The following is a 24959-nucleotide window of genomic DNA, read 5'->3' as shown; positions in this document are numbered from 1 at the left end:
TGAGGGCGAGCAGGGGTTATCTGAGAGGGTTATCTCCTTGTCCTGACTAGAAGCAAGGGTCCCTATTTGGACAGTGGTACCTACCTCTGCCAACTAGAGACCCCCAGTTCTAACAAGGGGTAATATACATCCTTCTGTGTAGTGCGGCCATTTAACGTAAACAACCTCACGGCCAAGAATTATTAAGGCATTGCGCCACCACAAAGTTATCTAAAGTAATGTAAAGTGATGTAATGCATATGTATTTTATTTACTTTTCATTGGAAAATATATTTTGAGCTTGAAAAGTACCCTTTTCTCAGCACAAAAAAGCTTTGTGCTGCTTTTCTCGCTTTGCATCAAGGGGGCATTACATGGGCGGATCAGCGCAAACTCCTGTAGGTTGTGACGCAGATGGGAAGATGCTAGATGTCTGTACCTCTTTGGATGATGGCCGAGGAGCCTGCTGGTAGCCTTATCTCACATCATAATAAAGTTGGCGGCTCACAGAGGATGTACCTGTGCTCTACTTCGGTTTCTGATATAAGAGGGAGAAATATGCAAAACCCTGACTCACATACCTGAAATGCCTGGGGCATGCACAGTGTGTCACAGAAAAATGAAGTCAATCTGTTTTCATTTCTCTAGCTGAAACAAATGTTTCTCCTAGTGGGCATTGGTGCTCATGGGGCAAATCTATAGCCGTCAAATGACTCTTTCTTTTTTCAGTAAAATCTCCCTGTTGAATTTTTCAACTGCTAACATCGTGTACTCATGACTGTATCCAGATGCATGCAAAGGGAGCAACAAAGCTGCCCTTTTTCATTAGGATTTCTTTAGCTACATATGTAAAAATAAAATATTGTGCTACATATTACAGCAGCGATTTGCTTCCTATCATCCTATAACAGTGAGCAGGAAGGCTGTGTGACATATCTAAATCAAAGGACACATTTCTGAGAAGGGGAACATCCTTAACGACGCGGATTTTACTCCGCAGTGCTTTTACGACGCGTCCGTTACAACACAATTCGTAACCACGACTTGCACTGGAGGGCGCTAGAGGATTAAGGATAGTATATTTACTATTCCAACACCTTCCCTAGTGTCCACGGGGACTGGTGTTAGAATAGTAAATTATACTATTCTCAATCTGCGCCCCCAACGCAAGTTGTGGTAACGACTTGCGTTGTAAGGGACACGTTGTAAAAGCACGCGTTGTGACGGTACGCGTCGTACCGTCATACATCCTTCTGAGAAACCAGGAAACTGCGATGAACAAAGAGGTGCTGGTATTTGATAAAGATAATCTAAATTAGCAGGCAAATGAAAAGTCAAATAAGGTGGGTTCCCTCTCCCACTTGTAGATTATTTAAGTAGGAAGGGTCATGGGTAGATAGCAAGAGAATAACTCACTGCGGCTTGATACTGAAATGATGGCTTGACCCATATATTCTGTTCAGTCCAGCAAAATGAGGCATATCCGTGAGAAGTCTGGAAAATACTTGTGCCAGATTATCAGAGCGGGTGAGTCATGCTTATAAGATACTACAAGTATGCTGCCAACCTCAGACAGGATATTTCCCAGCATTGGCCATCCGTTTGTGAAGGAAAGAAACATTCTTCTGAGATGAGATATGGACTAAGTTATCTTGACCAAAGGTTTCAGGTCGGCCAACAATGGGGACTCCCAGGACCTTACTTGAAAGACAACTTACCCTTTCCTCCCCCCTACTGAGGCACCAGCTCTTCACTCAGTGGTGGAACCAGCATGTGTGTTCCTGGCAAACAGGAAGAATTAAGTGTTCTTGTGGGTGGTGCTACTATCTCTCTCTGGAGGCCTCTTCAGCCAACTGCATGGGGCCGTCTACCTAGTGATAGACAGTGGTGGGTGGTAGAGTGCACTGTGGCGATGACAAAGTATTGACAAGCAAGGTTTTTATACATTCATTATGAGACAGATTTAGGCATGTGCTCCAGCTTGTATCAAGGCATTTTTTTTTGCTTGCCATTACTGACCCTAAAAAAGACATAGGGCCATATGTACCAAACTCTGATTTTGTGATTCTCAATTTGCAATTTTTTGCGAATCGCTATTTGAGAATCGCAAAGCGCTATGTATGTAGGATTTGCAAATAATTTTGCGAATACTACATATTCCTCAATTGCGAATTGGAAATTGCGATACACAATTAAGGAATACGTCCCGATTCATTCCTATGGGCCTAAAGGAGAATCGCAAATTGAGAATGCAATTTCAAGGGTGCCAGGGTGTCAAAAGGACACCCTGTTGCACCCCTGAAAATGTGCATGTGTGCACATGTGGCACACAGTATGTGCGCCACATGACACTTTGAAAAATGCAAAAAAGTGCATTTTTCTGAGAAATCGCAAATTACCATCAACTTGAAGTTGGTGGTAATTGCTGATTGCTTAAGGCCAAATTGCACTTTTTCTGTGCTTCTTACATTGCATTTAAGGAATAGAAATTTGCAATTCCTTAAATGCCATTGCAAAATAGGGAATCGCAAATTTTGCGATTCCTTACTTTTCGAGGCAGTTTTTCTTTCATACATACCACTGAGCCCAATTGCGATCGCAACCGCCGAAATTTACGATCGCAAATTGGAATGATACATATGGCCCTCAGTCCTGTATGCAATTATGCAGTATAGGGAAATATACCAAAAGAGAAATATCAAATATCTAACCGATGCATTGCATGCATTTCGAGTACTAGCTCCTGTTTGGAATAGTTTAACCAGGCAGTCAAGAGTGATATTTTTACCGGGGTGGAAGCAGAAGAAAACTATTTGTCCCTGTGTCACCGGTAAGCTTACTGAACTCCACATCCAGTTGCAAAAGAAAGATAGGAGCACATTTACACTTCATAGATGAGTAAAGAACACACAGAGCACAGTGCATTCATTTCCAGTAATGGCAACATAATATGCACACTCACTCTAAGCACCATTCCATGGAGTACCGTGTGGTAAATTGGCCAGAATTGTACTTTTCACAATGAAGTTACATCAGCCATGCCCAGGGTATTAATGGCAGCTTTTCATCCATTTTTTAATATGTCTATGTGGGCTGCCATTCTAGTTTTTCTGCTGTGTTTGTGGGTTGTGGTCTTTAAATCGTTTTTTTATATTAGAAGACCACGAGATCTCAGTTCTTGATCTATGTTTGTGCTATTTTACCAATTGTAATTGTGCTATTTTTTTTGTGGAATGGCCCAGTATTCACCAGTGAGCAAACCACAATGGTAGCCACGCACGAAATTTGGACTCACTTTGGCAATCATTATAACTGGTCAGTAAAAGCGTTAGAACTTCAGGCTGGATAGTTTAGTTTTTTTGAATTTTTTTAATTTGTTTTATTTCACACACATCTGGTATGCCATCCCAGGCCTACATCATCAGGGGCCGGCCGCATCATGTACTAAGCAGTAAACTGGTTAGCTCTCGTATACACAGCCCTTCAGCCGACAGCCCGGAGGTCCGGCGGCGTAGTTCTCTAAGGCGCTTGTGAAGACAACAGTTTTGTTCCTAAGAGCAAAGTCAGCTTGCAATTGTTGTGCGTGTTTTCTTCTGTGCGTCTACTCCTACTGTTCAGTCCCACCCACCCCTCCCCCAAGGATGCAGCCCCAATCAGCACCCATAGTGTTATCAACAAAAATTAACATGTACTGAATACCAACTCAGCTAACAGGCAGGATAGTTTAGTTTAAATGAAAATGCGAAGTGAAAAGTAAGCAGATGGGCGTTTCAAATTGACATTATTGCAACTTAAAAAACATTTAAACCTAAAATTGACTACTTTTGCGTGGAATTGCTTTTAACAAATAGAAAGGGATTCGTAAGTGCCTTTTCTCGACATGTGCTAAGCCTATGTGGAACGGCGTTACAGAAGGTTAAGACTTTGAAAATTGTTTTTCATTAATTAAAGAGTTAGTGAACAAATCCTCATTTTAATTAATGCACCACATTAAAATCCAATTCAGAGAATGGCAGCTTGAACACATTAGTGAAAAACAAAATCTCCATTTTTGTTGGCTGGAGAGAAAGTTTAAATTCTCCAGAGGTTATATCCAAAGCTTTGACCCAATTTAAACTCTACTAGCAGAAATTAAGTACATGAATTGAGTTCAAACAACCGAACATATATTAGAAAAATATATAAGAATACAAGTTCCTTTTTTTGCTTCTGTTTTGCAAGTGAAGCAAGACCAATCATGCTCAGTGGATTAGATCAGCATTTAATTAAGTGTTCCCAAAGCACCAGTATTGATTTTTTTCAGATAGAAATCTAGATGAGCAACTCGGGAACTTTAAAAACAAGCCCAATACACTAAAGAAAACAAACGAGAAACTTAGTTACAACATAAGACGCCTGAGATGAAGTCCAGAGGTCCATTACAACCACTAACATTATCAGCAACTTCAATGGTTGGCCTAGAAAGATACCATTGTTATTTTATAATAGCCTATGCTCACATAGTTTAGACCAGTTCCCCCAGTTAACAATGATATTTGCAATCCTAGAGAGAAATTGCATGGTCAAATCTCCCCATTTCAGAGTTTACACTCGAGTTTTGTCTTAATAACGTGATTTTACAATTGCAAATTGTTTTGCTCACCTATATTATTACACCAATATGGTGTAACATTATGTATGAGAAAAAGTGCACATGGTGCGGGTTTGGCGTATTCAAATATGAGAATGACACATGTATGCACATGCAAATGTATACTACATTTATGAATGCAAAAAACCCATTCATATGGCAGTGGCAGCAGAGTCCTCACAAGACTACTATAGCTGGCTACATAATGCCAATACTGGGGGCTGGTCTGTGCCACATCTGGGGGGGGGGGCTCCTGGCTGCATGTAGCATGGCTTGATCCATTAAAGCCCATTTCAATGGACTGGTCTCTACTGCTTCTGAAAGTACTCCTCTGCGCAGATGGTGTGGGCAGCTGTATATTGGTTGCCCCTCTGCCACTCTTGTGTGTACTTCTCAGGGCATTTACTGTTTCCGGTTCAGTAATGATCCCCCTTCTGTCACTCATAGGAAGACCTCTTAGAGCATCTTCTGTGGCTGGATATATCAAAAACACCTCAGAGGAAATGATATGGCTCAACGTTAAAAAGGCCATTACTATAGGTGGACCACTCTTGGGTGGACTCCTCAGAGCAAATAATATGCTTGGACGGATAATGGTTACTCCTTCCACCACTGGGGTGGACTCCATTAAGCATGTATTATGGATGGCTCTATAATGCACACACTTAAGTGTTGCTCCAGTAGGCCCTGCATACACAGTCAAGTATATATCATGATCAGTCTTATAATGGATCCTCTCTCATTCCAGAGAGTATCCACCTGAGCACATTCTTTGGCTGGTTGTATAATGCCAATTCCTATGGGTGGGTCCTCAGAGAATATTACAGACTAGTGCTTAGCGCCCATTCCAATGCGTTTCTCTTCTGTCACTACTGTGTGGACTCCTCAGAACATACACTATGGTTGATTGTATAATCGCCATTCCTATGGGTTACATCCCGCCACATCTGGATTTTCTCTTCAGGCATATACAATGACTGGTAGCTTGATGGCTGCAAATCCTCATTTAGTCTTTTCAGCTCCCAATAGCATATAGCCTGGCTGATTCTATAATTGGAGTCCCTGTGGGTTATTTCCTGCCACAGCTCTGTTGATTCCTCAGCATACATTATCATTGATCTTTTCATGGTTGCTCCATTTCCACTCCATGGAGGAACTATGAAAGCATATATTATGGCTGGCTGTATAATGCCTGATTCTGTGAGTTTCTCGTTACTATGCCTAGACAGACTGTGCATTGCATATACCATGGCTTATTGCATAATGTTCCAGTGGATTGCTCCTGTGCTGCTCATGTGTGGACTCCGCAGCATATACCGTGGCAGATGCATGACTGTGTCTACCACTCGTTTCTGGTCACTTTCCTAGGCTCATAATCATTCTCATATAAACCGCATATTCAGACTACTCCAAATATGATCACGCTGCTTATGATATAGCATCTATCCTCACACTGTCCTCTTTCACCCGAGCATAGGTACAGCTTTACGCTTGTTTATGACGCAGTTTGAGCTGTCTCTCCCATAGATGCCAGAACACCACGAGAACACTTACCACATAGACCATATGACACTCACACACTTCACCCATCCACACGATAGCATCTAACCCAGAAGGGTTCTTACTCTGACTGCTTTTGCCAGTGCTTAATTTGTAAAAAAAAATAAGTGCCAGGGGCCTCATCAGGAGGCCACTGCTGCTCTCACCACCATTGCCCTGCCAGCGCTGCCAATGGCAGTACCAACACAATTGTTAATCACCCCACTCTTAAAAGTGTGACAATTCAGCAAACTCAAGGCCCCCAAAGCTATAAAATGGGCTTGGGCGGCAGTCAATAGTATTTTTTAACAGCACTGCCATGTGGCAGGCTAGTAGAAGCCCCGTTGTTGGCAATTAAGTGCCGGTGCTGAGCACCGGAAACCACCATCTGAAATTAAGATCTGCTTTTGCCAGAAATTCACGCTAAGAAACACTAACAACGCACAATATGAGGACAGCTTTGCTTCTCACTCAGTGCATTAAATCACTACATACAAACTGTACGGCAGAAACCCTCTTCCATCCATAGCTCGCCCGCGGAGAAGCGAGCTACTCATACAAAAATCTGCCTTGGCATCTCATCAGCAGTACAGAGCACTATATGAATGCAACTGTAGTGCAATTCTAAACAAGTTATCATTAAGGTCACCACGGATTAGCTAAATAAAGCAGTAATGCCATGCAGAATTATAATTACAGCTGCTGGCATTACTTCCGCATTCAGAGCCTGGCTTTCAATGATGTGTTCATACTTTACTCGTTTGCATGCACATCATGTTCACTGAGCAGAAAAATAACAATGGCCCCAAACATTCCTGGTGTTTATGCATATCACAGCTCCAATCTGGACAAAGGGTCCCACTCTGCATTCGGACAGGAGCAGATTAATAAAAGCACATCATTATGAAATGCATCACTCACACTGATTCCTTAGTTGTGTGAACAATAATCTTCAATCCCCAAAGGCCATTAATTCGTATAAGAATTATTGATGTATGTACAGGGCTTTCACACCTAAACCAGTGCATGCATTATTACACTAACATCTGGGTCGATAACCTGTTGGACGCCTTTTCCTAATGGAAAACACTGGAATTATGGAGTGAGGCATGCAAAATGTGTGGCATAGTGCTTTAAATAATGCAGGGTGAGGAAGACCAACTATGCGGTGCAAGATTTGACACAACTAGCAACATTGTTACGGTTACAAACCAATCGCTAATGCTTTAGAAAGTGCACACATCTGATTTAAGAAATCAAACTATGTTAATTCTGCTGATAGTACATTTTATATTAATCATTGGGAAGTCATACTTTGTCTTTTTTAGAGCAAAGGTGCACTTTTTACAACTGGTCCATGCAAATAACACCCATTTTGGAGTGAATTAGCTTGTGTATAAGTAAGTAAGCAAATATTTAATTACTTGATTATTTAAAAGCATTACAATTATAAATATGAGATTAAAACATTAAAAGAAAAAAACTAAGAACGAAGTTCAAAGCTAAAATGTAATTAAATCGGTGGAAATGACAGTGTTTAAGAGCAGATAAAATAATTTTCGAATCCCCACCAATACACATTCTCATTGCACAAAAGGCATATTCAGAATATGCAGAAATAAACGAGTATTAAAATGCAGATTGTGTATTACTAGGCTATCTAATAAGTGGAAATGTTTTCATAAATATACAATAAAAAGCTAAAACTTGAATGCATCAGCAAAGATTAGTGGGTGCAAAATCACAGTGTGCAAATGCGACCGCGGTCAATGTTCACATCCTTACCATGCAAATTCATGTTATGAAAAATACAATTCACTGTGTGTAAAAGCAGACACCGTTGATCTACACATTCTCGTTGTTACTTAACACATTTGATTTTCACTGCCAGGCTTGTGATATAATCCGCTGTACACAATCTAAAAGCATTTCAATAAATATATAATAGGGGCTATTTGGGATCAGCTATTGTAACAAATTCATCAGATGCAGCTCTGTTCAGGTGGTCAGTTGCCTGAGCTATATATTTCATAACGCGGGTGTAAATTGGCTGGATTCGCCCTTTCGGCACCCTTCCACAGATTGTCTGAATGAATAAAGGGCGAAGCCAGATTTTCGGAAGCATGAGCACTTTTCTACATAAGCACAGAAGGTGATTAAAAGACTATGGTGCTAATTTACAAAGTATGCCCATTGGATCCAAATTTCCCCGGGGCCACCCGGACGATATTTTTTAGGGCTATCAGGCCAAATCTTAATCACATTGGATCTCTTTCTTTGCTTAACTACGACCGCTAGCTTGAAGTACGTTGGGGTATTTGGACAGTCATATACCTACAAAGCTATGTTTGATTATGCTTTGTGGCTTGAGATCAGTCCTATCTTGTGCTTCGGACAAAATTTTAGCTTGATTTTTATGAACGTAGCTAATTGCTTACTGGGCCGGTCAATTTTCCATATGTTGGTTGTATGCTTCAAGTTATTGAAGTGATGATTCGAAGTAGGATCACCAAGGGTCCATAAGTTGTTGTCTGTCACAAGAAGTTCTTCAAGTTGTTAGGTGCTGCAATTTTAAACTTTGTGCAGCAAACCAGGGGGCATATTTACTATTTATTTGTGCAGTGCAGCTGCCGCAAATGCGGCACTGTGGTACGGAAAAAGAAGACAGCAGGAGAGTACCAAAATGGATAAAATATGGTACTCTCATTCCCTTTCCCAAGTGCCAGCCCTGAAATCAGCTACCATGCGCCATGGAGACTCCTTTACGCCATGGTGCAAGGGTGTCTCCGTCAGTCTAGCATGGGATTTGCATTGTAAAGATACCCTTCTAGTACAAAATACAATGCTTAGACTAACTTTAGCCCTTTCCCCTCTTTTAATGTGTGCTATAAAGTGTAGCAAACGTACATAGTCGGAAAAGGAAGTAGGAATTAAAACATTTCTCCTTCCTTGTGCCTACTTCAAAAGGACACAGTTTTCTGATGCTAAACCCGGTCTACTTTACTTTGTAAATAGGGATTAGCATCAGAAACCTTGGGTGGTTGTATTGGAACGCCCATGCTCCACCCATGGTATGCCCCTTTAGTGCTAAGTAATGCAAAACAAAACAAAGCAAAGCAAAGCAAAACAAGTTTAGCGCTGGAAAGTAAATCAGAAAAAAAAGATTTTACGCCGATTGCCGATTTGTGTCACTTTTATGATGCAAACATGACGTAAAATCAAAGTAAATCTCTTCCCAGGTGTCATGCACTAAGCCAGGGGTCCCCAAACCTGTCCTGGAGGGCCGGATCCATGCCAGATTTTTTAAATTACTACATGTATCTCAATGGGGATTTCCCAAAAATCTGGCATGGATCCGGCCCTCCAGGACCGGTTTGGAGAACCCTGCACTAAGCATTCAACTTTGTCTTGTTAAATTAAATTCCGGATACAGATGGAATTTCACGATGCAGTCAGGCAAATAAAGAAGTAGCTGATTGCTGTTACACTGTGCTTTATTAAGCCGTTTGACACGTTTGTTTCTAAACATTAACATTCATCACCTTAGGGTTGGCATTAATTTACATCCCATAGCCTGGAGTAGGTAGTTGGTATCTCGGCACTTCTGATTATTTTGGAGGGGAGAAAGGCACTCTTTATTTTTAATACATTCAGATAGGCGGATGTGTGTCCTCGTTCATCGAGCTAAACTCCCAGATATATCTAGGGAATTAATCATTTTCTTTTAGTTTTGCTGGCCACAGACAATGATCTTGGACTTTCCTAATTTTATTTGATGCTATTGGTGTTAAAGTAGATAGTGTGTCCAACGATCTTTGTAGGCTATCAGTATTTGGTCCTGTCCAGCAACATTCAGGGTAAATTTTCTTGCGGGTAAGTCTTTTATCAATATCCACCAAGGTTAAACAAAATGGGATTAAAATACAGCCTTGTTTTAAATCTTTATAGGTATAGATTTTTTCTGGCATAGCATTGTGCTCTCTCTTTAACCCAAGTGTCAGTGCACAGACTTATTATGGCTCTTAACAGGGAAGGTTTTATTTTCCGTTTTGACAACTTAGCCTATAACTTTGCTCGGCCAATACAATCAAACGCCATGGCACAGTCAATAAATTAGCATATAGTGAGCGGTCCTTCTCAGACATTGATTTGTCTACAAATATAGATGAAAGCAAATTATATTTGATGACATATTGATGATGATGAGCCTTTTTGGATTGCTGTTTGAAAGAACAGGACAAGCTGTTTCTCAGTCGTCCATGGTTCCAGTTCACTGTTTAATAACTTTGCAAAGTACTTTTACAGGATGGGGAGGAGGGCAATTAAGCAACAATTTTCAGGCTCTTTATCCGCATCGCTGCGGCGGCTTTACCCGCTGTGTGCAGCAATTTTCAAAATACCGCGTTACATGACGAGCTCAGCTCGTCATCAGCATACGAGCGCCGTAGCTAATGACGAGCTGAGCTTGTCATCAGCAGCGAAGAGGTTAAAGGCCCTTTTTTGTATGTTGGTACTAGAAGGTAGACCTTCAAGCTATACGGTAAGAATTTGCAGCTAGGCAATTTTTATAAGGTGGTTGTCGGACTTTGGCCCATTGGATTTCTACTTCTTTGAAAAATAACATCAGGTAAGCTATGTGGACCGGGGACTCAATTCCAGGGTAGTGACTCATGGGCGTTCTCAACTTCCATTAATGCTAGGGAAGGTTCTAAGGGGCATACTATCAACCATGGTATCGCCACTGTAGCACCCCTTTTCTGTTGCATGCATTAGCACATATTAAACTGCGATAGCAGCCTTCCTTGAAATGCAGCGATAAATATTGCTAATTATATGCATAGTAGGTATTCCCTGCATGAACTGCATTCAGAAAGTCGCTATCACAACTTTGCGATATTAGCAACACCACCCTGGACCCGGACCTCCAAAGCGATCAAAAGAGCCGCGCTTAGGCGCGGTTATCTCTGGAATCTAACACCTATTTCAAACCTGACGAAACCATCCTGTGAATGGGAGGTGGATAGGATGGTTAAGTCCACACATGACTATCATCAAGCTGTTCATTATCGCGGCATGAGTATCGCTGGAATTCCAAAGTTAGTGCAGCTTATCGCCGTCTATCGCTGGTTTTGGCATCGCCTATCAGCAGAGCATTGCTAATACGCCGCTAACACGGTGATGTAAACCAGCGATAGATTGTGATAAGAGAAAACGCGCTAAGCCCGCATTGCGATAATTATCGCAATCTGTTGTTAATATGCCCCTAAAACTTTTACTGTAACTTGCTTCCTAGCCTGCTTCACTATTAGAGCCTATGATTTTACTGCCCACAAATAGTTTTTTTAATGCATCATGACCACTTAGCTGACTAACATTGTATTCTCTTTGCCTATTTTTGTTGCAGACTGATGAAATAGTCTGTGTAAAAAAATCCAATATTTCACTTTCAAAAACAGGAATGTACATCTATACCCCTTACGCTAAAAGGTCTGCCTATTTTGTTCTGCCATGCCTGCCATGTGTTAAAACCTACTCCTGAAAGGTAATGTGTTTTTATTATTTAGCTTATGGGCTTGCCCAGTTCTGGATGACACAAAACATCTCAGTTGTCATTGCTCTTGGAAACTGGCTTACTTTACGAAGTTTCAGGTCCATGTACCATTTTATCAGAGTTTGTAAATCCTTTTGTTTGTGATCCTTAGTTTGAAAACCTAGGCATTTACCACTATCACAATCAACTAACTAGGGCAAAGCGAGATTCGGTCGTTTGTCGGAATCTCAGAATACTGATTGTGGTAAACAAAAAAAACATACTTCTGACCTTTCCCTAAAACAAACGACTGCTCATTGGAACACAGTCCTTCCTTTAGCTACTGTATCAAATTACTCAGGCTAGCTTTGGCCATCAACATGAGGGCAATATTTAAGCATTGTTTGCGGGACATCAGGGGAGGCATACCTCATTGTTCCTAGTATTAGGGGCCTGCAACATATTCTATGAAACGCTGTATATGTCAAAATATCACATATTATTGTACTTACCCTTGCAGAGCTTTTTCCCCAAACCAGTGTCCTTTTTCTAAAGTGCGGATGAAGATTGGATCTTCATTAGGAGAGTCTTCCCGGGTAACATTTACCTAATGAAATGAATGAATATAAAAGTTAAAAAGAAAAGAAAATTGTGTAATGAAAACCAGTTAACCCATAATTTTCTTTTGGTTCAGTCATTTATTTTTCTACGTTTTTTTCCTGCAGCAAGAATTGTCCATTAAATGGAAGTACGTATAGATAGTCCCACTGAATGTTGTGAGGTACAAACACAGGTGTTCCCCAAACACTGCATCTTGATTTCATCAATGGTTTGTCCTTCTTAAAGTTCTAATGAGATTCCCCTCAGTGATGGCCATTTTCATTTTCCCTAATATCAATTATGTGGATCATTTAGTGGAATGAGGTTTATCATCAAGGCATTCCTTCATACTGCACCTGCTGTGTTTTCTAGAAATGGTCTGACCTAAGAGCACCTTACACAACAAGAACACAGCCCTACTGACACCGTCTAGAAAGGAAGTGACAGATGCAGCGCAGAATGTGGCACTTTGGAATATACTTTCTGATGAGAGGACCGTGTATGGGAAGGGGTTAACTTTAAAAGAAGCCAGAGGATTTATTAAGTCTATTGTGACATGTTTTACTTTAGTGATTTATTTGGTAGACAGACATTGAATGATGGGTATTGATTTTGTCATGGAAACCTTCAAACTCCAAAGAGAAAAAGCAAAAGGTTCACAATAGGACAACAACACCCATGAGCTGCACACTGAGACTTATGTCATTAGTACAAGTAGGGCGGTCCTGGGACTGCCGTACTCGTGGTGGCGGTTCGAGTACCAACACCCCTGTGGGTCTGCCTGCTCTATTTGGAGTGAGGCATTCAGATCGCCACAGGACTGCCGCCACCTCCAGGATCCTGTATTGGTGCGGATAGGAGGCCAAATTTGCAGCAAGGTTGATGTCGGCACCGCAAAGCGAATTACAACCTGCCTTTCCACTAAGCATTTCATGGCGGTAAGCCCGCCATGAAATGCTTGATGTAAAAGTAGGAAAAGGAGCCCCCAACAGGGACCGGAAAAATCTGCCCATCGGGGTGGGAGTAGGGGGCACAAGATGTGCCCCCCACAAGTCCATGCTCCTGCGTGCACTGTTTGGTATGCACAACATGGTGCATTCCGCACAGTTCACACGACGTGACACGGTCCCACGGTGGCGGCATGACTACTGACTGTTATCCTCAGCCAAAGGATGCTACCGCCACACAGCCTGCCCCCATGGATTCTACTTGAAATCCAGCAGGCGGGTGCACCACAGGGTTAGTGGTTCTCCTGTAGGCACAGTGGTGGTGGTCCTACAGGAGGACCGCCAAGCTCGTAATCAGGCCCTTAGTCATGTCAATATTGAGGTGGTAGGTAGCACTAATGTAACTGCTGCAGTGGGTATAACAGAATAATGAGCAGGGTCTCCCATATTTTGTGCCAACCACATTTTAAATTCATAAAATGCACAAATACTGTGCACTTTAGTGCAGGTGATATTGCACTGATGTTGTGAACATTTTGTACAGTAATTAACAGATAGGTTCCTCAATCAACAGGTAAAAAAATATTTTTGCGATTATCTGTCAGTGGAAATGCCAGTTTTGCACTCATCAGTCGTGAAGATGTCACTGAGAAATTGCCCAGAACTGATCCAAATCTCCCATTCGCAATGCAAATTTGGCCCGGAACCCATTGCAATTTAAGCAGACTTTCCTAATACCTCATTCATATTGCCTCCGCAATCCCAAAACAATAGTGGGGTTTTTGTGTGTACTTTTTGTTCTGATTTGAGGAACCCTAGGGGCATATTTACAAGAAACTGGTGGAGCGCGGTGTTACGCCAAAATTGGTAATGCTGCACTCCCACAGTTTCAAGACGCAGGAATGCGCCATATTCACAAGAATGCTGCACACCCCTGTGTTACCCCTCGTGCTGGAGCTAAAAAAGCTGGCTAGCACAGGCACTCTAGCCCCATTATATAAGGGTGCCTGCCTGCAAGGGCAATTGTTTATGTGCAGTACGGGACACCTTCCTGCACATAAACAACCTTTACGGGCGACTTGCTCTACATACGTGTGCTGCATTATGCAGCACAAGTGCAAAGAACAAAACACGAGGAGAAACAAAACATTTCTCCTCGTATCACCTGCTTAAGATCAGGTATTCCTTGGCAGTATTTTTGGCGCTGCCCCATACCTTGTAAATATGCAATAGATGCTGCGGCGGAACGCCTACTGTAACACCCATTGCAATCTCCCTTTCAAGCTACGTGCTGCATGAATGGGGGCCTTATTCACAAGGCGACGTTAAGCCACGTTAAGCCTGGTAAATAAGGCGAAGAAGGTAACACCACAAAAAGAGATGTTGTGGTGGTGTTAACTCCTTTTCGCCCATTCCCCTGCTGGTGACGGAACCACTCCGTTATCAGCCGCAGTCGCGCTGTGCTGATGACCGTTCGGCACAGCTGCGCGGCGCGGATTCCACACCTGCGCTGAGCGTTCCATTGAGCGGGCGGGGCCGTGACGGAACCGCTCTGTCATGAGCACAGCGCAACCGCGGCTGGTGACGGAGCAATTCCGTCACTAGCATGGGCGCGCCGCGCGCCCCCCCGCCCCTTAGCACTGCGGCGGAATAGCCGCCGCAGTGAAGGGGTTAAATGTGCCCCCCACTCTGGACATTTACCCACCACAACTGTGTGAATCCTAAAGCTCACATGAGCAGCAATACGCCAAGCGTCTAATAAGATGTTATTAAGAAAAGTGCACTTTATTTTTAGAAAGAAGATCCTGGACATGCAAAAAAAAAAGGCAGACATTTGACAGTTAAATGAACAGTATTTAACGATGCTTCCTTCTGGGAGGCTCCCGTCTTTCGATGTACTGCCCAAAGCGCTGCCTCCATGAAGACAGCACTCAGAGGTTAATTTAATGTGAAAGGCTGTGACCTCCCTCCCTAAAGGACAAAGCTTAGCTTACACTGCGTTCCCAGAGCACATTATCATTGTAAGAGACAGTTTCCCCTAAAGGTATGACTGCAGCTTACCTGTCCTTTGCTGATAATGAAGAACGTGTCCCCTCGAGCCCCTTGCCTGATAATGTAATCCCCGTCTTCATAGTGAGTCTGAAAAAAAACACACAGGGGGAAAAAAATCAGTAAGTGTCATTCAGCAACAGCTGGACGGTGGCGCGCGATAACCTTTACAGGTGCAGAGGGAAGGAGTGACTTTTATGCTAGTCCCTTACATGTCATAAATTAAGAATGATAATAGGCGCCATAATTAAAGCATTTCAACCTTGTACACTCCCCGCATAAAATACTTTTTGGAGCTGCAGAACAAACGTTACTGAGAATAAAAGCCTCAACGCTGTTGTCGAGACCTTAACATTTTAAGGTGATTGTCTTTGTCTTTGGTGAGTGACAACCTAATTACTGCGTTTTACTGATTGCCGATGCTGATTGCTTATCTGGACCAATTAATGGCTGCTGTACAAGGAATTAGTAATGATTGCTTGTTTACCAGTAGGGAATCAATAGATATACAGCAGTACTACAAGCAGTCCTGGCTCTCACCAGCACAGACATCCTATTTGTAAATTAGTGCACCGGGCGCATTGGTCGTCAGCACATCATATGGCAGGATGAAACAAATGATGATAAAATACCCATTCTCCCACCATCATCCTACAAATAGCCTCAGTATTTCCACCCGACATCAGAAATAGCTTCTACCAACAGGCACACAAAGTATAAAGATAACATTAGATACAGGAAGATGAGTTGTTATGTTCGTTGTAAGTATTAAATGCAATATTAGAACAGTGGAATGTTGAGTGTTCTATTGAAAACAATGGAGTGCTCAGGGCTTCTAATGGCCAGTAGAAGCCCAGCGAACAGCATTCCAATGTTTGTTCACAGCAACAGCTGTGATCAAAGGCCTCACGGAGCATGAGGGGATTTCGAAGCCTGTGGGCTCTGTGAGGTCTTTGTTTAACAAATTAGAACAATCTGCCCTCTAGGGGTGGAATGTTCTAATAGGCGGAGAGACCTCCATAGAGGGCTCTACCGGCCATTAACCTCTCCCATGCTGGTGACGGAACTGCTCCGTCACCAGCCTCGGTCGCGCTGTGCTGGTGATGGAGCGGTTCCGTCACGGGCCGCTCGGTGCGCCTGCGCGGCGCTGATTTCGCGCCTGGGCAACACGTTCTATTGAGTGGGCGGGGCCATGACGGAACCGCTCTGTCACAAGCACAGCGCGCCAGAGGCTCGTGACGGAGCGGTTCCGTCACGAGCATGGGAGCGCCGCGCGGCATCCCTCCCCCTTAGCGCTGCGGCGGAATTGCCATCATAGCGAAGGGGTTAAAAGCCCACTCTCATGTTGAAGGTTGAAAGGGTCACTATGAGAACAAGAAAAGTGCAGTGGTATGTCCACAATATTAAGAGAATCTGTTGGAAGCAGCAGAAACAAAAGCTGTGAGAGGAACGTTTTTTTCCCTAAACTTTAGGAAGTTGATGGGCACCTACATTCTAGGCTAATGAAACTGGAGCATAATGAAGTCCTCATGGCCTATTAGAAAGACCTAATTTTTTATTTATTTGAAGCAGAGCCTCCTCTGTTATTGTAAACCTCAATTTATAAAGAGACCAACATATATCAAGATCTTCGAGTATACAGGTAAAGAGCAGGGGATTGTCTGGGTAAATCCTGGAATACTTTAGTATACTGCTGCTGATGGTTGCTTGGCTTGAGGACCCATGTATGTTAAACAGAACTGGACATGAGGACAATCCTACCAATGCTTTTGGAAACAGAGGCACACAGCTTTGCTTTTTGGCTTTGATTTGATAGGAAAGATATAGGCCACTGAAATTCCAATTCCCTCATTTCCATAAATAGGTTGCTTCTGTAACCCCACTACATTTTTTGAAATTGTGTTGCATGGTTTCCACACTTCTTTGGTCACAGTGGAGGTAATAGCATAAGAACAAGCAGTATATCCTAGACACACGTTTTTTACAGCAGAGAAGTGGTCTTGTCAGCTGCTTTTAAATGTAATGTAATTTGGCATGATAGATGCAGCATTTTCTCTATGCGCCTCTCAAGTCTGCAGTAATTTATCATTGATGGGGAACATCCTTTACCACAAATCTTTTACAACGCGGTACCGTTACCACGCAGGTTTTACAACAAAAGTTGTTACGAAAACTTGCGCTGGAAGGCGCTGTAGGATTGGGAATAGTTTAATTTACTATCCAACACCTTCCCTACTATCCACGGGGACTGGAGTAGGAATAGTAAATTAAGCTATTCCACTATCCAGCGCCCCCCAACGCAAGTCGTTGTAACGACTTGCGTTGTAAAACCTGCGTTGTAACGGTACGCGTGGTAATACCTCGCGTTGTAATGACATACATCCTCATTGATAGTCTTACCATGTGAAACTTTACTGTGCTGTTGAATATTGATGAAAATATGCCTCTTTCAGCCTATTTTAACTCTGTAATAATATGTAGAGCCTTCAATCCCTGGATGTAGTTTTCACTGGTTTCTTTTTCCTCAATGTTAATTGGTTGTTGCATTGCATTTGTTCTTTTTTGAATAGCTTTTGTTCTTTTTTGGGCGTCATGTTTTATCTTTTTATACGTTTGGCTTCAATTGCTTGGAGTTGGGTGCTTAGGAACAACTATTCTTGGGGGTTTCTCTTCTACAAGTAGTTTACATAGTCAAAATAAAAGTAAATGTAATCATTCTGCAATGTGACCTTCTATGGAGCCAATGCCAACTGCATATTCAATAAGACATAAACAAGTCGAAACAATGATGAAGCGAATGGCTACCAATAAAGGTCCTCTTCTCGTTAGCACCGTGGACTTTCCCGCTCGAAAATCCGCACTTAAACAGTTGAACCAATCTTCCCTTCTCTCAAACGAAATTCCCATCCAATTCCTGAACATTTGGTATGTTACTAACCAGGCACAACTCATCTATCTATCTATCTATCTATCTATCTATCTATCTATCTATCTATCTATCTATCTATCTATCTATCTATCTATCTATCTACCTATCTATTAATCTATCTGTCTATCTCCCTCACTCTATCTATCTATCTATCTATCTATCTATCTATCTATCTATCTATCTATCTATCTATCTATCTATCTATCTATCTATCTATCTATCTATCTATCTATCTGTCTGTCTGTCTGTCTGTCTGTCTGTCTGTCTGTCTGTCTGTCTATTTATCGCTATCTTTCTACATACTTGTGGGTACGTCCCTTTACTTGCAGGTCTGATTACACTACCTGCATCTTTCCCTACTTTGGATGGCCCACGGATGCACAATATGTTTTTTGACTGATATTTGAGATGCCTAAAAATGTAGCTTAATCACCTTTTCATTTGTGCGTCTCTACTGCAGCAGATGTATGCAAGATGAAGATATCACACTAGAAAAATCCTCACACTTTAGACGCATGAGAACTCCACCGAATTTTCTGCGATAATAATCGGTAAACATTTCCATTATGTTACACCCCCTAAGATGGAAAATTATTGATTTAATACATTTTTCACACGGTGCGCATTAAAGCCACCATGATTTAATAGGCATCCTCTCCATGTGTAATCTCCTTGAAATATTAAAGAACCCGTTCATTACACGGTAAATTATAAAATATGCATCAGATTGATTTTTAGGTCCATGCACCTTCTTCACTACCAGCTTATTCCCATGAGGGTAAGTATAAGCTTTCTGCAAAGTAATCCGTCTCTGCTGCCCTTGAACTAAGGACTTTGTGAGCACTCAAAGATTTCAGCCATGCCACATTGGTCCATCAACTCTTCTTAATTTATTCATGAAGCATCTGTAAGAAAAACCAAAGCATCCTTACTACGGACCTAATTATACCTGAAAATAGCATTGGACATATGAAAATGCCCGACAAAGGATAGCAATTTTTTTGAATGGCTTAATATTTCACATGTGGAAGAAAAACTTCCTGCTCACTATAGATGTGCAAATGTGTTCATGCCAAATGCACTTTTTTGTCCAGTTTGCTGAAAACTGCTTTAAATTGCTCCACCCTCCTATTTTACATTTGTGTTCTTGTGTTTTTTACCTACCTCTTTAGTTCTACTTCCACCGATAAAATATCGGAAGATCACAGTGAGCAAGGCCCAATAATTGGTCAGTTGTTCAACAACTCATTTCTCTTTTAGAAAATAACTACTGTGACAAAAGTCACTGGTTATTTTTTCAATACCCTGCATCCACCCCCAGCACTGGTTATTAATTATTTACACGATGGCCACAGCTGCGTTCGGAATGGAACGTGTTCTTATATTCAGAGCCGGGTCATCTGATCTATATATCCACTATTCAGCGTTTACAAGCGAGAACAACATATTTTCTCCTTTGCAATGGTTATGAGTATTCATGTTTTTCGATTTCTCGGTAAGTCTGTCTACACATGGCTCTACAGTCGTGTCTGGGAGAAGCTAGAAGCTGCTTTCCAATATCACACTATTGCACACGCACACAATTTTCCTTGGTTTGGAGATTTACGACCAGGACTTTTCGCCGTCACTAAGTACATAATATCTTTTTGCGGTTTTACTGAGCATGAACATGATCTGAAAGCAATGGCGGGTTTAACTGAGCACCAGTTGCATTAGACAAGTACGCATTTAATTTTGTTTTAGGCACGTGGAGATTAAGCGACTTGCCCAGTGTCACAGGATGCTGAGCTGACGCCAAGAATAGAACTTTTGTCCAGATGTACCAAGAAACCGTTTTGTGTTTCCCTAATTGCAACCCAGAGGGTCACAAATGACCTACCTCATGATTATTCATGAGGTAGGTCACAATTTGCGACCCATTACGAATGGCTAGCCCTTACAGGGGTGGTGGCCTGCTGGAGTCAACAGACCACCATGTCCATGACTGCTTTTTAAATAAAGCTATTTTTTTTATTAAGTGAAGCCCGTTTTTCTTAAAGGAAAACAGGATGCATTTAAAAAAGAAAAATGAAAAGTTTCATTTTTTGACCACTGACTGCTCTTAAAAAATGTTGGCACCACATTCACAGAGTCCCATTTGCGAATGTGTTACCGCCAACTGGAAGTTAGTTAATGGTAACTGCAAATGTTTAAAGACCGCATTTCGGTCGCAAAACATTCATACATACAGCTGTGATTTGGTATTAGAAAGCGATGCCCTAGACATGACCCTATCTCATACCCCTTGTTCCATAATGCTCAAGTCGGCAGGTCTGGACGTAACGCTACATCCTCTACCGCTGTGCTGCTTTTATTTTTTAAGGGTATATGTTTTATGTGTTGAGAGCAAGGGATGGTACACAAAACCATTACCTTTTTAAAACTTAACAAGAGCATATTGCATTTACTTTTTATTTACCAAGCACGCCAAAGGCTACTTTCGATACCAATAAGCACTCCTCAATGTCAGCCTTGAGCATGCTTAGAGCATCTATACATGCTTTTTGAGTAACAGTCACCTGGGCAAGAAAGCAATCAAGCTCTGATGAAGCACTTTCATTGGGTGAAATTATGTTGCCACTCCTTACCTCCTGCCATCTTAATGCCAGGGTGTGTAGGCTTACAGGCTTGTGCTGCTTTGCTTAGATAAATTGTCCCTGCCTGCAGCTTCTGCATTCCACAGTGTCTCCAGGAAGGATCATGATTCTGGACATGAGCTTTCACCATTGGCGTAGCTAAACATTTGGCCACCCCTGGTGGTCCCCATGTTTACTGCCCTGCAGCAGCTGCATGTAAGAGCAGGGGGGTACTGCAGATTCCTGCGTTTGCCACCCCATGAGGGGCGCAGGTAAGAGCAGAGGGAGGTCGCTGCCTCCAAGGCCCCCCGCTTGCTACGCCACTGGCGTTCGCCCCATGTACAGGCCAGGTTAGGACTCACAAAAAGCAGCACACAAACTTATTTAAACAACTCTCATAGAAAACATCATATTATGCAGTGCAAATGACTCCATTTTGTTGTCCAATTCTTTGATTCATGTACTGGAACCTTCCACCATGATTACATGAGCTGGGAGAACAGCTTGGATGCTATTATTTTCACTGTTTGAGTACTATGAATACACAGTGTGCCAGATGCATTCATCATTGGTGAAATCTCCTTGCTTATGTCACCAACTGCAGCCTTATGCTACTCAAAATTCAAAGTTTGTAAAAAAAAAAAAAGGTGCCAGGGCCCTCATCAGGAGGCACCATGGCTTGCATCACCAATTGCAACTACCAGTGCTGCCAATGACAGTATATCCACAACTACCAACCATCACACTGCTACAAGGGTGGCAATTTAGACTTTTCGAGGACCCCAAAGCTGTAAAAATGGCTTGGGCAGTTGGTATTGTTTTTCATGTATATTGAATTAATAAACACTGTAGTTCTGCTCATCTTTTAATTGTACAAACAGCGCCACCATGTGGCAGCTGTCACAAGTGGCAGTATTCACAAATAAGTGCCGATGCCCAGCACCAGAAACCATTGGCTCAAGTTAAGCGCTGTCAAAAATGCTTCATTTGTTTTATTGTGGGGAGCAGATGGAACAACCTGCCTTTTTGTAAGAGCTTATTTGGCAGCCGTGGTAGGAAGCAATCAGCACATTCACTTTGTGGTGTCACATTATTTCGTGTGCAGTAATTTCTGAACACATCACAGCAAGTACCTTGTCTGCGAAGGTATCACTGTATTTACACCCTCACTGGGAGACTGTCTGATTTGTCTTGCAGTATCTTTTTCTAAATGCAACCTGGCAGACTTTCCTTCAACTTGACTTATTGCTGCACAATACCATTTTGAAAAGACTGAGATGCATTAAGAGAAAACGCTCAAGTGGTCCTTAAAATCTGATGTGCAAAATGACACCAAGCTGGTGCACGGTGCTTTGAAAACATATTTATTTGCATCAATTGCCACTCTGATGTTAGGCATACTCTACTCAGAATTAACTCTGTATAGATTGCTATATAATAATGATTAATATTTTATGTACTATTTTATACAGAACTTCCACCATTTTTAAACACTTTCTCATATATTACCACTCACCCTAATTTTAAATAAGAGAGTCAATTGTCGGAGTTGGCTGTTTCTACCTACTGTAAGTAGTTAAATTATGCACTGCAGTTTTTATTATATCTGCACAGTTTTACTTATGACTAGCCCTCTGTCTAAAGTTGTCATATTTCACAGTTACTCAGGAATATATTATAAATGGGATAAAGTACCCGTTGCAGTACATTATAAAGATATTGCAAGTAACTGTGGAGTACCAGGACCAAATAGAAGAACGAAGCCAATGCTCACACATCATCCTTTCCACAAACCGCTCAATTCCTTGGTGTCATGCTATCTCATATGAAAGAGATAACAAGGTTGCAAACATGAAGAATAAAAGCAGAACCTGCAGCGCAAAATTAAACACACCAAAAGTTAGTAATGTGTTGCAAAAGCATATATTATTATCAGTTTAAAGTCAGACTAAAGAAATACTTTAGCTCAGATTCAATACAAACATGCAGAGAGATGCTATCCTTCCTGTGTTGATCTATAAGGCACAACAAATAAATATCCAAGGTAGGTCAGGACAAATAGACAATATTATGGTTGAATCACGGAAGAAATTCCCAGACTCGATAGTTTGTTTGAGATACTTTTATGCTGATAAGGAAACTCCTGAATAGGAGACTATTCCGAAAAGGTAGCCAAGACGTGTTTCGCCCCCTTACATGGCCATCCGGCCTGGGGCTTCATCAGGGCTGTGTATTTACATATGCGGAAAGTACAGTGATTGAAAGGTGAAGTTGTGAAGGAGACATAATTCCCCCCCCTCCCTTCACCCACCCTCCAATCGGTCAAGCCTGATGGCTTGTATTTGGGTTTAAATTTACTAGTGCTGTTCTGCTCTTGCACCGAGATTCTGTGAACAGCATTAGTGTGTTTATTGCAATTATAAAAAAATAATACAACTACACAGGGGGACTTTGGGTCAGCCACCTTCAGCCGCTGAAGAGTTGGAGTGTTGTCCACATGTTGGATCAATCCAAAAAACAGCATTTACAGAAAAGGGAAATGGGTCAGCCCCATTAAGACATTGAATTGAACATTGATTATTGCCTCCGTTGTTTTCTATCACAAATTGTTTGTGAGCTCTGTAATGCAGTGGTTGAGTTGGAACTTTAATTCAATTCAAGAAGTGCTTGAGCAGGATATCATAAGTGTGGTGAGACTAAAAAGGCTTGATTTTGTCCATATTATTGTATTATGAAGAGAGGAGGAGTATCCCGATTATCCGTGCAGTAAAGGCACGGTGAAAAGATACTATAAGCCATGAAAAGTACTGGAGATATTAGGACCAAAATCCTTTATGAATGAAAGAATACAATAGACAAAACTGTTTTAGTTGATTATTATATTTTTATCAGTTGGAGCCAGTAATAAAGGATCTTGTTAGACTTACGCTAAAGCTATAGTCACTTAGTAAGAGTGGACTGCTCAGAAATACTGTAGTAAATGGATGTCTTGCAGAACATGTAATGGAAGTAACAGAACCTTTCTTCAGCAGTTCTCTTTCCCTGGCAAAGGGCATGGGCAGTGTCATGAAGCATAATAGTTAAAAGAAGGGGTGTTAGTTTTGTATAGGAATTATTATTACATAATTCCCATAGCAGCAAGCTGTATTATAGAAAATGGTTTGATTTTTTTTAACTCTTGTCCAAAGAAGTGCGCCATTTACAAAGAACTACTTTTCTCAGAAGAGTAAGATGTTGGTGACAATTACTTTTGCACTTCTATTGTGCTATTTCTGTCCTGTGGTGCGCTTTGATTTTGACAATGTACAATATGCGACTGAGCCACCTACGTGCTGCCTGTTTTATCTGTGCAGGACTCAGGAAGGTGGGTATGGAATATATTATCTATGAACGTGATTTAACTTTTGTTGTGAGATTCCGCATTTGAACTCAATATTTCAATTGCAATCGTTTCTTGGGAATAATGTAACCAAATGACAACATAAACAATGTAACTTAAAGAAAAGATTAAATGTGGCATTCATTTAGAACGGTTTTCAGTATCATTCAGATTCAAAGCACAATGTTTAGATATTCCAAAATTAGAAGACTTCAGTAATGAGTATTGCTGTTATAGAAAACTAATTGTATCAACATTGTGTTGCTAGAAGGCTAATCTGGCCCTGCCAGGTTTTCATCCCCTTGTCTCTATTTTGGGAATTGGTGTTTCCGCCGTGTTGGGTTGTCATACTGACTTCATGTACGCTGACTTTTCTAATTTCAGGAATAATATTCAGCCAAACAAGTTTTTATTGAAAACAAAATTAAATTGGTAATATAATGTCATTTTCCATTTAATTCCGAAAATATATTCAAAGCTTGGTAAATTCGGCAATATATTAGCTGTCAATGGTGCTGTCTGTTTTTAATACAGCCAAAATATACATTTTTTATTGCAAAAACATACATAAATTTTATAAATGCTAGATAAATGAAAATATCCAGCAACCTAGACCCTTACGTATAAAGAATGGTTGTTAGGCGCATGGACCATGGACTTGGTAACAGTGAAATCATTTTTTTATGGATTCTGCTCCAAAGAAATCCTTCTGTAAAGGATTGTATAAAACAAGTATATCAATCTTATTGAAAAGCGAGGAGG

General features: G+C 41.4%; 1 protein-coding gene across 1 annotated transcript in view; it reads right to left on the bottom strand.

Annotated features, from left to right (window-relative positions):
- Window positions 1-24959, bottom strand: part of PRKG1 (protein kinase cGMP-dependent 1) — a 1912306-nt gene that overhangs the window by 466988 nt on the left and 1420359 nt on the right. Inside the window, exons 6-7 of the mRNA XM_086921971.1 lie at window positions 15287-15364; window positions 12191-12285 (exon numbers count right to left, since the gene is read on the bottom strand). Coding sequence (XP_086778097.1) covers window positions 12191-12285; window positions 15287-15364 — 173 coding nt within the window. The remainder of the gene's footprint in view (window positions 1-12190; window positions 12286-15286; window positions 15365-24959) is intronic.

This window comes from Lissotriton vulgaris, chromosome 5 (assembly GCF_964263255.1).
Source record: "Lissotriton vulgaris chromosome 5, aLisVul1.2, whole genome shotgun sequence".
NCBI classification, from domain to species: Eukaryota; Metazoa; Chordata; class Amphibia; order Caudata; family Salamandridae; genus Lissotriton; species Lissotriton vulgaris.
Note: the sequence above shows the minus strand (reverse complement) of the source record. Positions and strands in the feature narration are given on the sequence as shown.